We start from the raw sequence: 14,278 nt of genomic DNA on the forward strand, positions 1-14,278 counted from the left end.
CCTAAACCGAGTTGAAACCGGAGAAATAACCAGTTTAAAGCTTCATTCTGAATATGAATGAAAGGCTGCGGCTAAGAGACGGTGACCTCAAACATAACACATTTAACAAATTAAAATGTTTTAACTGTTAATTAAGTTCATTTTTAATGTTGAGTAAACGTTGAGGTTTCAGCTCCATCCAGATCAGACGTCTCTACCTTGGATTTCCATCTCCGCCTGCTGTCCCCTGTCTTCTGTCCCCTGTCCTCTGTGACATGGACAGAGGCTGGAGGGCTGGACAGAGACTGGGGACTGGACAGAGGCTGAAGGGCTGGACAGAGGCTGGGGGGACTGGACAGAGACTTGGGGGCTGGACAGAGGCGGTGGGATTGGACAGAGGCGGGGGGCTGGACAGGGACGGGGGGGCTGGACAGAGGCTGTGGACTGGACAGGGGCGGGGGACTGGACAGAGGCTGGGGGTTGGACAGAGGCTGTGGGACTGGACAGGGGTGGGGGACTGGACAGGGGCTGGGGACTGGACAGAGGCTGGGGGTTGGACAGAGGCTGTGGGACTGGACAGGGGTGGGGGACTGGACATGGGGGGGGACTGGACATGGGGGGGGACTGGACAGAGGCTGGGGACTGGACAGAGGCTGTGGGACTGGACAGGGGCGGGGGACTGGACAGAGGCGGGGGGTTGGACAGAGGCTGTGGACTGGACAGAGGCCGGTGACTGGACAGGGGCGGGGGACTGGACAGAGGCGGGGGGTTGGACAGAGGCCGGTGACTGGACAGGGGCGGGGGACTGGACAGGGGTGGGGGGGCTGGACAGAGGCTGGGGGACTGGACAGGGGCGGGGGACTGGACAGAGGTGGGGGACTGGACAGAGGGTGGGGACTGGACAGAGGCTGTGGGACTGGTGATGTTGGATGTCCACCGTTACGTGAGACATCAGAGACGAAGGACACATTCGGACGTCACGCAAATGGCACACGGTCGTGGGAGAGCGCCGGAAAAAACAGCGCAGGACACTCCCCCAAAAAACACAACCAATCAGCAGCAGCTCCAGGCCAAACACATCACACAGGCACAGAGAGAGAGAGAGAGAGAGAGTGTGTGTGTGTATGTTTGTATGTGTACGTGTGTATGTTTGTATGTGTACGTGTGTGTGTTTGTATGTGTACGTGTGTGTGTGTGTGTGTGTACAGGTCCAGGTCCTGCTGGGTTGTTAGAGCGGGACGTACTTCTGTTTGTCCTTGGCCTCGCGGGCCTTGTTGCGTCCGGTACGGGTGGCGGCGCTGACCGAGGGGACAGATGAGCTCTTCTTACTTGACGAGTGAGACGAGTGAGATGAGTGAGACAGAGTGGCCCGGGTCTGACCCGCATTGTGATCAAACTGCATCAGACAGAAGATCAGATCTGTGGGAACCAGCTCGAAGTCATATGGGGGGTTAGTGATCACATACCTGAGAGAGAGAGAGAGAGATAGATAGAGAGAAAGAGAGATAGATGAGAGAGAACGAGAGACAGAGAGAGAGAGAGATAGACAGAGAGAGAGAGAGAGAAAGAGACAGAAAGAGAGAGAGACAGAAAGAGACAGAGAGAAAGAGAGAGACAGAGAGAGAGATAGACAGAGAAAGAGAGAGATAGAGAGAGAGAGAGAGAGAGATAGAGAGAGAGAGAGAGAGAGAGAGAGAGAGAGAGAGAGAGAGAGGGAGGGAGACAGACAGAGAGTGAGACAGAGAAAGTGAGAGAGAGAGAGTTTATCCCTGTTACTGACAATAAACCCAAGGAAATACTTGATAATAAAATACAAAATAAAAAATGTTTCTGTAATTAAGTGTAATTTTAGTATCATTACACAGATGTATTTATGAAATAACTTACTCTTATTTATTTATTCTTTTTCAGCACATTTCTCTGTGCCCTTTGTGCTGTGTGTGATGTTTAATTGTTTTAAAATGAAGATGAACTTGATCAAATCCACTCACTCATTTAATCATATTCACTCATTCAGTCTCACATTCACTCACTCACATTCACTCACTCACTCTCATTTAACAGAACGCACCACAAGGGGGTTCTCTTCAGTGCTCAGAGGTGTGTGTACACCTCTGTGTCCCTGTGTCCCCCCCATCCCTCTGTCTGTGGTGGGTGTGAGGGACTCACCTCTTGGTGCACTGACTCGGGGAGCTCAGGTGAGCGTCTCGGAGCCGGTAGATTCCGAAGCACAACATGTTGTAGGTTTTTAATGCCTTACAGAATAAATCTCCATAGCAGCCACCGTCCTGTCCATCAACACAACACACCACGAGTTACCACACAGTTACCCTTCAGCACTCACACACACACACACTCTCACACTCATTCAGAAAACACCTGAGTTACAGAAACACATTGTAATGAGGTACTCTCTCCTCCATGGGGCGCTGTCACCCCGTCACTCACTGTGTCAACCTTAGGACTAACAACAACGTCTTGTACTTCCTTACACACACCCCGGAGGTTTATTTAAATACAAAAGCCAAAAGAACATATTCCAGAGTTGTCTCTGAACTGGACTATACTCTGTAAATATAAACACAATTAGAATCTGCAGCTCTCTGCAGAAAAGTGGAGACGGAGGTGAATTTGGTGCTGAGCTCCATTCCCTTTCCTTTACTGACGCTGTGGAAGTGTTTGGGAACTGAGGAGACTCAGCGCTGCAGGCTTGTGAATGTCTGTCCACGGTCACCGTTTTCCGATTCTTCTCTTCATGACAACCACAGGAGACAGATCTGGACGCAGGCTGCTCACGCTCACGCACTCTGTGTCTACGGAGACACGCAGAATGAGGCCTGGCCCCGTCCTGCTGAAACAACCATGGACTTCCCGAAAAAGACATTACACTGATGGCAGTGGGTCTCTCTAAAATCCCTGTGTCCACCTCCATATAAGGAGAATCTTCTCACAGGCACTGGTCACTGTTGGCGCTGATGAAAGCAGTTTTCTGAACTCCTCCTGAACCCATGTGTCTGTATTAATCACAGTGTGACAAGGGTTTTTCCTGCAGAGCCGTCTGAGTGCTGGAAGGTCAGGCTCATTCAGCAGTGTTGTCCGACCCTGTCCGACTCGGACTGAGATTTTCAAGTGACAGGAGACGGTGAGACCGACACTCTGTGAGATCTCGCGCTGAGAAATGTTCTTTTTCAATTGTTTGATTCTCTCATGGAGTATGGCCACGGTGACCACACCCCCTCTTTGCACTGTGACCACACCCCTCAGAGTGGAGACAACGCCCACTCTCTGCTGCAGAGACTGACCCTTTGTGGGACCCTCCTTTAATCTCTTTGATATTCTCCTGTTTACAGTGGACTCTTCTAAACGGAGGAACTGGAACATTCTATAAACCCTTCCCCTCTGTCACCACTTTGCTGGAGCGAGTTGCAGGCGTCAGACTCTAACCGTGTTTATATTTCAGTCCAGATCACAGACAATAACAGATCACGTTTAACCCCTTCCTGACTGATGAAGACATGCCCTCATGAAGAGTGGGGTTGTTGTTGTTGTTCCTTTGATCTTATTGACGTCAGGAGAGAAGTTAAAGTGTCTGAGACAGTTCTGATTGATGTAAATACAGAGCTAACTGTGTGCAGGGTCTCGGACCTCCACTCCAGTGATTACACCCTCCCACTCCTCTCTCTCACCCCCAGGTCAGCGAAAGGTCCGTCATAGAGGGCGAGTTGGGCGACTCGACAGCGGTCCCTGTTGGCCAGAGTCTGAGGCGTACTGTATCCCCCACGGAGAGCGTTCTCCTCAGCCAGCAACCCCTCCAGCTCCGGAGTGGCTCCTCCGGTCACCAGAGTCCGGATTAACGTCAGGATATTATCATTAAAATACGTCTGAGAGAGAGAGCGAGAAAGAGAGAGCAAGCATTTAGAACCAGCCTGTATTTACAGTCACTACATAAACAGTAAAATGTTCAGTCGCGCGGGGGGTCCTCACCGCACTCATCAGTGAGTCGAGGACACTGACGGCGAAGGCTGTTCCGCAGGCAAAGGGCTGAGTGAGGTACAGCTCTGTGTCCGGGTCATCGTCATCATCCTGATCCAGAAACTGGACATTGGAGTCATTCACTATAACACACACACACACACACTAATTTACCCACACTAAAAATTAAAATGTCTATAAACAGCACAGAGGCCATGCACATCTCACAGCACAGCCACGCAGGAGTCAGGTGGTCAGGAGTCAGGGGTCAGGGGTCAGGGGTCAGGAGTCAGGGAAACCACAGCAACAGTGTCCTCCCAAAACTCAACATGATCAACACCGCGCAGCCTAAAACTGGGAGCAGCACCGGGGCCCCTGCCTCCCTGTCCCTGCCCGTGCGATCCTGTCCCTGCCCTGGCGATCCTGTCCCTGTCCCTGCATCCCTGTCTCTGCCCCGCGATCCTGTCCCTGCGTCCCTGTCCCTGTGATCCTGTCCCTGCGTCCCTGTCCCTGTGATCCTGTCCCTGTGTCCCTGTCCCTGCTCCGGCGATCCTGTCCCGGTGTCCCTGTCCCTGCCCCTGTGATCCTGTCCCGGTGTCCCTTTCCCTGCTCCTGCGATCCTGTCCCATTCCCTGCGATTGTGTCCCAGCCCCTGCAATCCTGTTCCTGCGTCCCTGTCCCTGCCTCTGTGATCCTGCCCCTACCCCTGCAATCCTGCCCCTGCGTCCCTGTCCCTGCCACTGCGATCTTGTCCCTGCATCCCTGTCTCTGCCCCTGTGATTGTGTCCCGGTGTCCCTGTCCGTGCAATCCTGTCCATGTCCCTGCATCCCTGTCCCTGCTCCTGTGACCTTGTCCCTGGCCCTGCGATTCTGTCCCTGCTCCTGCAACCCTGTCCCTGCGATTCAGTCCCTGTCCCTGTAACCATGTCTCGGCCCCTGCAATCCTGTCCCTGTGTCCCTCTCCCTGCGACCCTGTCCCTACAATCCTGTCCCTGTGACCCTGTCCCTGCCCCTGCAATTCTGTCCATGCGTCCCCTGTGACCCTGCTCCTGCCCCTGCATACTTGTCCCTGCTCCTGCCACTGCGTCCCTGTCCCTGCCACCCTCCCTCAGTGTGGACATTAAGCAGTGCCAACACTAGAGGGTGCTGCTCAGGTTCTGACATGAACACAGTGATGGTGTAGGATGCTGTGGTATGGTATACAGCAGGATATGTGGAGAGACCTTTGCTCATCCTCAGCAAGAGACACTAACATGTATGTCATGTCCAGTGCTGCTGGACGTATCCCGGAGCTCCATTACGTGCCACATCAGGCACGGGGACTCACACAGTCAACTGGCAGAGAGCTATGCTGCCTCCAGTGTCCAGCTTTCAGAAAACTAGCAAGACATGGAGGACATGACTTCAGGGGATGGACAGAAGACTCCATCTGGATCCGGATACGGGTTTAACCTTCAGCAGAACATGGGCCTCAAGCCCAGACTACGCTGACTCTCTGATCTGGGCTTGATCTGCATCACGAGCACAACATTACTGCAGCAGCTAAATTATAATGTTAATATGTCAGTGAACAGGATGAGACTCGTACCCTGAGCTCTTCGTCTGCAACACACACACACACACACACACACACACACACACACACACACACACACACACACACACACACACAGCACTCAACCCAAGCACTGAGTGGAGACAGAGCTACAGCACGGCAACACAGCACCGCATCAACATTAAACCAGTTCAGAGTGTATGACAGAGTGAGTGTGGTGTGTGACAGAGTGAGAGCTGTGTGACAGAGTGAGAGTTGTGTTTGACAAAATGAGTGTGGTGTGTGAAAGAGTGAGAGTTGTGTGTGACAAAGTGAGAGTGGTGTGTGACAGAGTGGTGTGTGACAGAGTTAGTGTGGTATGTGACAGAGTGAGAATGGTGTGTGACAGTGAGTGTGGTTTGTGACAGAGTGGTGTGTGAGAGAGTGAGAGTGGTATGTGACAGAGTGAAATCAGTGTCTGACAGAGTGAGAGTGGTGTGTGAGAGAGTGAGAGTGGTGTGTGACAGAGTGAGAGTGGTGTGTGAGAGAGTGAGTGTGGTGTGTGATAAAGTGAGAGCGGTGTGTGACCGAGTAAGAGTGGTATGTGATGTGTGTGAGATAGTGAGAGCGGTGTATGACATAGTGAGTGTGGTGTGTGACAGAGTGAGAGTGGTGTGTGAAAGAGTGAGAGTGGTGTGTGACAGAGTGAGAGTGGTGTGTGACAGAGAGTGTGGTGTGTGACAGGGTGAGAACGGTGTGTGAGAGAGTGAGAGTGGTGTGTGAGAGAGTGAATGTGATGTGTGACAGAGTGAGAGTGGTGTGTGAGAGAGTGAGAGAGTGAGTGTGGTGTGTGACAAAGTGAGAGCGGTGTGTGAAAGAGGAAGAGTGCTGTGTGACATGTGTGAGAGAGTGAGAGCGGTGTATGACATAGTGAGAGTGGTGTGTGAGAGAGTGAATGTGGTGTGTGACAGAGTGAGAGAGGTGTGTGACAGGGTGAGAGTGGTGTGTGACCGAGTGAGAGTGGTATGTGACAGAGTGGTGTGTGACAGAGTTAGTGTGGTATGTGACAGAGTGAGAATGGTGTGTGACAGTGAGTGTGGTTTGTGACAGAGTGGTGTGTGAGAAAGTGAGTGTGGTGTGTGATAAAGTGAGAGTGGTGTGTGACAGAGTAAGAGTGGTATGTAACGTGTGTGAGAGAGTGAGAGCGGTGTATGACATAGTGAGTGTGGTGTGTGACAGAGTGAGAGTGGTGTGTGACAGTGAGAGTGGTGTGTGACAGAGTGAGAGTGGTGTGTGACAGAGTGAGAGTGGTGTGTGACAGTGAGAGTGGTGTGTGACAGAGTGAGAGAGGTGTGTGACAGAGTGAGAGCGGTGTGTGACAGAGTAAGAGTGGTATGTAACGTGTGTGAGAGAGTGAGAGCGGTGTATGACATAGTGAGTGTGGTGTGTGACAGAGTGAGAGTGGTGTGTGACAATGAGAGTGGTGTGTGACAGAGTGAGAGTGGTGTGTGACAGAGTGAGAGAGGTGTGTGACAGTGAGTGTGGTTTGTGACAGGGTGAGAACGGTGTGTGACCGAGTGAATGTGATGTGTGACAGAGTGAGAATGGTGTGTGAGAGAGTGAGTGTGGTGTGTGACAAAGTGAGAGCGGTGTGACATGTGTGAGAGAGTGAGAGCGGTGTATGACATAGTGAGAGTGGTGTGTGAGAGAGTGAGAGTGGTGTGTGACAGAGTGAGAGAGGTGTGTGACAGAGTGAGAGTGGTGTGTGACAGAGTGAGAGAGGTGTGTGACAGTGAGTGTGGTGTGTGACAGGGTGAGAACGGTGTGTGACCGAGTGAATGTGATGTGTGACAGAGTGAGAATGGTGTGTGAGAGAGTGAATGTGGTGTGTGACAAAGTGAGAGCGGTGTGACATGTGTGAGAGAGTGAGAGCGGTGTATGACATAGTGAGAGTGGTGTGTGAGAGAGTGAGAGTGGTGTGTGACAGAGTGAGAGAGGTGTGTGACAGAGTGAGAGGTGTGTGTGACAAAGTGAGAGAGGTGTGTGAGAGAGTGAGTGTGGTGTGTGACAGAGTGAGAGTGGTGTGTGACAGGGTGAGAGTGGTGTGTGACATGTGTGAAAGAGTGAGAGTGGTGTATGACAGAGTGAGAGAGTGAGAGTGGTGATTGACAGAGTGAGAGAGGTGTGTGACAGAGTGAGAGTGGTGTGTGACATGTGTGAGAGAGTGAGCGCGGTGTGTGACAGAGTGAGAGTGGTGTGTGAGAGGTGTGTGACAGAGTGAGAGTGGTTTGTGACAGAGTGAGAGCGGTGTGTGACAGAGTGAGTGTGGTGTGTGGCATATGTGTGAGAGAGTGAGAGTGGTGTGTGAGAGAGTGAGTGTGGTGTGTGACAGAGTGAGAGTGGTGTGTGACAGGGTGAGAGTGGTGTGTGACATGTGTGAAAGAGTGAGAGTGGTGTATGACAGAGTGAGAGAGTGAGAGTGGTGATTGACAGAGTGAGAGAGGTGTGTGACAGAGTGAGTGTGGTGTTTGACAGAGTGAGAGTGGCGTGTTACAGGGTGAGAGTGGTGTGTGACATGTGTGAGAGAGTGAGCGCGGTGTGTGACAGAGTGAGAGTGGTGTGTGAGAGGTGTGTGACAGAGTGAGAGTGGTTTGTGACAGAGTGAGAGCGGTGTGTGACAGAGTGAGTGTGGTGTGTGGCATATGTGTGAGAGAGTGAGAGTGGTGTGTGACAGAGTGAGAGCGGTGTGTGACAGAGTGAGAGCGGCGGCTCTTACCCAGCTCAGTGATCATTGGGATGTTGGTCCCGATGCTCTTGTCCTGTCTCACACACACTGCGTTCAGCAGTCTGTCTGATTTAGCTAACGACAGGAAACACACACCAGCCTTAGTACACATACACACACACTCTCACAAATACGCACAGTCTCTCACACATACACACACACACACTGCAGCTCTTTAAAAACGGTCAGGTATGGCCCCAATATGTCTATATGTGTATAATTTTCTCTGTGTGTGTGTGACTGTGCCTGTGTGTGGTTGTGCATGTGTGTGTGTGACTGTGTGTGTTTGTTTGAGAGATATGTGTGTGTGTGTGTGTGTGTGTGTATACCAAGCTCTGTGATGATGGGGATGTTTGCTCCTGTGGTGACGGATGTCTGACGGACGAGGCCATGAACCGGACTATTCTCAGGAGACGAACGGTCCATTCCAGGAGGAGTGAAGCCTGCACACACACACACACACACACACACAAACACACACAAACACAATTCAATCTTGCTGGTCCAAAAGTTTTAATTTAATCCCAGATAAAGTCTCCACAGTAAAGAGCTGATGCTCTGGAGCAGCTGCACATTAGTTGACCATCACTGTAGTGAGTTACTGAGCAGAAAAAGAATAATTATTCCTCATCCTCATAAAGGCTGTGCTGCCCTACTGTGGTCACCTGCTGCACCTTTAAAACATCTACATCTGACTCTTACTGAGTGTCCTACGCCACTGGGTGTCCGCCTCTAAGAGGACACTAGGGGGCGTTAGAATGCAGGCGCCTTACCCTGGGAGTCGGCCTCTAGAGGACACTAGGGGGCGTTAGAATGCAGGTGCCTTACCCTGGGAGTTGGCCTGTAATAGGCCGATACTGTCGTCAAACAGCATGGACTTGATGTTGAGGGAGGCGAGGATACACTCTTTGTCCTGCAGCGAGGCATCATCAATGTTGTTCTGATTGGCCGAGAGGATCACACACATGTCGCACAGGTTGATGTTGACAGCCCGGAGGTCGGCTCTGCTCAGAGGACTGCCCTTTATAAACAATAAACAAAAACATCAACAAACAAACAAACAAACAAACGATAGACTGCGCTTTGAACAAAAGCCCCAATCAAAGCCCCTCGTTCTATCGTTTGTCTGTTGTTTGTGGGAGGTGAGGCCTGTACAAGTGGGGCAGTGGGGCAGTAGGGGGCAGTGGGTGGCAGTAGGGGGAATGGGGGTGACTCACTGGGAGTATGGAGACTTTAGGGAAGTTGTGGAGGGTCTCCCACTCCCGTTTCAAATACTCCAGAGACCCCACGAAGACGATGGGCTTCAGCTCGTGGTAGTGGAAGTTACTGGCTCTGAGTGGCATCACCAGGTTCCTCAAGCCCACCACCGCAGACTTCACGTCCCCAAAGATACACACCACGACGTGACCACTCAGGACCGTCATCGCCGCCTCGCTGCGCGTCTGAGGAGCCAACACACACACACACGTGTAAAACACAGGAAACACACAGTACACACCACACAAACACAAAAAAAAACACACAATACACACACACACAAACACACAATACACACACACACACAAACACAAAAAAAACCACACAACACACACACCGCACACAGAAATTCACAACACACACAGACAGATTGATGTCCCCGTGTGTCTTACTCCCTGAACTCACCAGAATCACCTTCTCGATGTCTTTGGACGGACACCAGTGGAACATCCCGGTCGAGTCGTATTTCTTCACATTCACCTCCATCGTCTCCATCTGGTCCGGTGTCGGGATCAGGAGTGGGTCGTGTCTGAGGGCAGGGACACACACTTCAGAGGAGAATCACACACACACGCGCACACACACACACACACACACACACACCCACAGACATCCACACTTAGATACACACATACACACACAGACATCCACACTAAGATACACACACAGACACCCACACTCTGACACACACACACACACACCCTGACACACACACACACACCCTGACACACACACACACACACACACACACACACACACACACACACACACACTAACCGGAGGGTCTTCGGGGAGCAGTTTGGAGACGTCCTCATTCCTCCGTTTCTCTGTTTCTTCTTCGGGGACAAAGTGGACTGATGAACCTCCTCAACTGCAACAACACAGGCATTAGTCCAGGATCAAATAAACAGAACAACGCCCCACTCATCAGAACACACACACACCTGTGTAGGATGGAGGGAGAGGGACACTGGGGGAACACAGAGAAACAGACAGAGGACAGAGAGGACAAAAGAAAGAGAGACAGGGAAGGGACAAACATTATAATGTGTTTCACTTGACCTTCATCAATAATAATCTGGGTTGATGTGGGGGGAGTGGCTTCTCAGCAGGAAGGGTCTTAACGGCTGAGCAGAAATTGACTGACCCGATGATTACCCCCTGACGACCCCCTGACTGACCACTTGACCGACTCCCTGACGGACCTGCTGACAACCCCCTGACGGACCTACTGATGACCCGTGACTGACCCCCTGACCAACCCGCTGACCGACCCGCTGATGTACCCCTGACGACCCACTGAAGGACCCCCTGACGACCCGCTGAAGATCCCTGACCTACCGGCTGACGCCCCCGACTGACCCCTGATGACCCCCTGACCCCTGGCGACCCCCTGCGACCCCCAGAGAACCCATTGAAGGACCCCCTGACTGACCGAACCCCTGACCTCCTGACGACTCCCTGAAGGACCCCCAACTGACCTCCTGACTGACCCCTGACGACCCCCGATCAGGGTTTTTACTTTAAAACTGAGGAATTAAAGTAAACTGAAGAAAAACCCAACGTCCTGCGGAAGCTGCTCCGAGTCCTACATGGCGTCCCCAGTGGACAACAGCACCAGACCAGCACAGAGGCCACCGTCCGTTCTGTCTGACCGGGGACTGAAGGTCTCATTCATGATCTGGAGTGATTGTTGAGTGTAATGAAGGAGATGACCCCACAGTGACCGGGGCAGACACTACACCAGAGAGCAGCATGGAACTACCCCACCCAGTGGTCAGAACTGGAGCATTAGCCTTTACGCTAGCAGTGACCCTGAGAGTAAAGAGTTAATAACATCACCCTGTTTTTCTCAGAGGGACTTGAGATGCTGTGTTCAGATCATTCTCAGCGCTGCAGTGACACTGACGTGGTGGTGGTGTGTTAGTGTGTGTTGTGCTGGTGTAGAGTGGATCAGACACAGCAGTGCTGCTGGAGTTTTTAAACCCCTCAGTGTCAAATTTATTTGTATAGCGCTTTTTACAGCTGATGATGTCACAAAGCAGCTTCACAGAATTCCAGGGAGACAGAGTTTTGACGTGAAATGTAAAAATGTAAAGAATGTAAAAGATGTAAAATCCCCAGGTGAGTGAGGCCAAGGGCGACTGCGGCACAGAGAAACGTCCTCAGAGCTGAGGAAGAAACCTTGGGAGGAACCAAGGCTCACACGGGGGACCTATCCTCCTCTGGTCAATCTACTGGTAATAGTTGTGAGTCCGTGAGAACTTCAGTGTAGGGCACTAACACACCACCACCACGTCAGTGTCACTGCAGCGCTGAGAATGATCCACCACCACATCTCACCTGCTCTGTGGGGGTCCTGAGCGCTGAACAACAGGTGGAAAGGGGGTAATAAAGTATGCAGAGCCACATATGGACTACAGTGTTTAAGTGTAGAACTACAGAGTGACCGGAGTGGACAGTGAGGGGACAGTGGAGATGAGAAAGGGGACAGTGCGGGGGAGGGGAGAGGGTGGACGAAAAGGAGGGAGAGGAAAAGAGGAGAGGGAAGAGGAGGAGGAAGGAAAGCTGAACTTACTTGATTTGATGTATCCGTTATAGTTACTTTTGGCTGAGAAGGACACAGAGAGAGGGTGAGGTTGGGGGGGACAGAGGACTGATGAACAAGTGATGAATCTGGACACACAGCAGGCTCCGGCCCCCTTAAAGACCCCCTAAAGGCCCTCCAGGAGGCCGGAGTTTTTGGATGATGCAAACACAGTTAGCAGCTGTTAATGAAATGAGACGGTGAGTAACACGGGGCAGAACCCGGTCTGTGGAGGTTTACACCTCTGAGCTTTCGTTCTGAAACGGGAAAATAGAAAACGTCAAATGACTCGTTATCTAAATTTCGGGAGGAAATAAAATCAGGAAAACGTTGCGTCTGTGTTTTCTGGGGCTGAGGTCGGAGGATCCCAGGGCTCAGAATCTTTGACTGTTCCCCACTGCTCTGTGTTCTCAGGCTCAGCAGAACCGCTCTGAAGTTATGTTCTCCAGCAGTGTGTGCCGCTGTGTCGCAGGGTTCTGGGGGGAAAAAAGCGTATCTCTTTCAGAGCATGAGAAGGTTTTAAAGTGGCTTGAGTTGACCCTTGGTTTTGATCTTATTTTCAGAGTCTGGGTCCAAGCACGTCTCTCTGCAGTGTCTCTGTTCACAGCGAGAGCAGTGGATACAGTCACAGTGAACTGACACAGTGAACAGGAGTCAACTCCCAAAGAATCAATCCTTCGACTCCCCCAAAAAACTCACAGATGGAGCATAGTCCTGCTTTTGTTTCTTTGAAAATTTCTGTTGTTCATAAATCAGAATTAAATAAAAATGAATTTCCCGTTTCCCATTTCAAAATGAAAATCAAATGAACGAGATGTACAGGGACCGAACTGGTTAGCTCCATACTCTTTATGCTAAAGCTTGATCTCTATTTTTAGACCATCACTGAACAAAACAGAACAGAGCCCTGAGGGACACCTTCAGAAAAACACATGTTGTCCAGGAGATTTATCTACAAAGATGACTAATTGTGTGCTGATATTTAGGTAAAATACAATAACATTAAACTGGATAAACAGAAGGGGCCAAGGACTGAGCCCTGGAGGAAACCTTTGCAGGAGATTTTAAAGGAGATTAATGCAATTCACAATTAATTTATTATAAATTCAAACTACAATAATTCACAGCACATATCCACTCTTTTGTGTGCTACAGACCCCAGAGCCTTCACTGCCCTGCACCTCCAGGTTGGAGTCCTGGTTCCTAAATTTGGAGTTCAGGGGTGGGATCTGTTGTAGCATAAGAAGACCAGTGGACCACATCACACAATATTATTATTAAAATAAACAAATAAACAAACAAACAAATAAATAAATAAATAAAAACAAATCAGGATGGTCCAGAAGACCTGGGTTCAGAACCCTGAAGGACACCAGAAAGACTACAGTTCTCTGAGTTTGGACAATTCTATTCATGTGAGGTTTATTTTTGATGGAAACTCTTGACATTAGTCTACATCAGCATAAAGGCGTATTCCGATCAGCATCATTCATCACGACTGAGTAAACAGCCTTTAAACACGGACCCTCTGTGAGATTAGCCTGTATGCTAATGCAGGTTGAGGTCAGATATCATTAAAGGTTTATGAAGATGTTCTTTAGCCCCAGGAGTGATGTCCTAGAGTAAAGACTTACTGAATTTCCTAATGGGCAAATAGCAGTGAATTCCAGCAGATACACTGGGTTTATTACACCGAAGTTAAAAGTTTTGAGTCAGAAAACACAGTTAAAAAAGGCAAGACCCATGGCTCACAGCAGCTACACAACATCTACAAGTGCAACTACAAACACAGCTACAACGCAAACGCACAAACTCAATGCACAAACACAGCTACAACGCACAAGCACAGCTTCAACGCAAACAGAGTACAAGAGTACGCTGTGCGCGTTTGGCTGCCGCTTCTGGCCAGTGTGTATGTATTGAGTGTTCTGAGCGCTCTGAGCAGTGTGGATTGTAAAGCATGCTTGGGTATCTAGAAAGGCGCTATACAAGTGTAAGTGTAAGTAATAGTAATAGTAGTAAACACAGTAGAATGCACAAGCACAGCCCCAACGTACAAGCACAGCTACAACGTACAAGCACAGCTACAACATACAAGCACAGCTACAATGTACAAGCACAGCCCCAACGCACAAGCACAGCTGCAATGTACAAGCACAGCTAC

At 50.5% G+C, this 14,278-nt stretch overlaps 1 protein-coding gene across 1 annotated transcript in view; it reads right to left on the bottom strand.

The window, feature by feature from the left end:
- Positions 1–847: 847 nt before the first annotated feature.
- The window catches only part of LOC136691305 (calcium-activated potassium channel subunit alpha-1-like), an 87,646-nt gene continuing 74,215 nt past the window's right edge, over positions 848–14,278 (bottom strand). The window contains exons 20-30 of the mRNA XM_066663808.1: positions 12,106–12,138; positions 10,305–10,398; positions 9,933–10,056; positions 9,488–9,712; positions 9,099–9,291; positions 8,600–8,713; positions 8,262–8,345; positions 3,964–4,094; positions 3,666–3,860; positions 2,149–2,267; positions 848–1,445 (exon numbers count right to left, since the gene is read on the bottom strand). Of these exons, the coding sequence (XP_066519905.1) occupies positions 1,208–1,445; positions 2,149–2,267; positions 3,666–3,860; positions 3,964–4,094; positions 8,262–8,345; positions 8,600–8,713; positions 9,099–9,291; positions 9,488–9,712; positions 9,933–10,056; positions 10,305–10,398; positions 12,106–12,138 (1,550 nt within the window). The 3' untranslated portion in view covers positions 848–1,207. The remainder of the gene's footprint in view (positions 1,446–2,148; positions 2,268–3,665; positions 3,861–3,963; positions 4,095–8,261; positions 8,346–8,599; positions 8,714–9,098; positions 9,292–9,487; positions 9,713–9,932; positions 10,057–10,304; positions 10,399–12,105; positions 12,139–14,278) is intronic.

The sequence above is a fragment of the Hoplias malabaricus genome, chromosome 3, assembly GCF_029633855.1.
Source record: "Hoplias malabaricus isolate fHopMal1 chromosome 3, fHopMal1.hap1, whole genome shotgun sequence".
Lineage (NCBI taxonomy): Eukaryota > Metazoa > Chordata > Actinopteri > Characiformes > Erythrinidae > Hoplias > Hoplias malabaricus.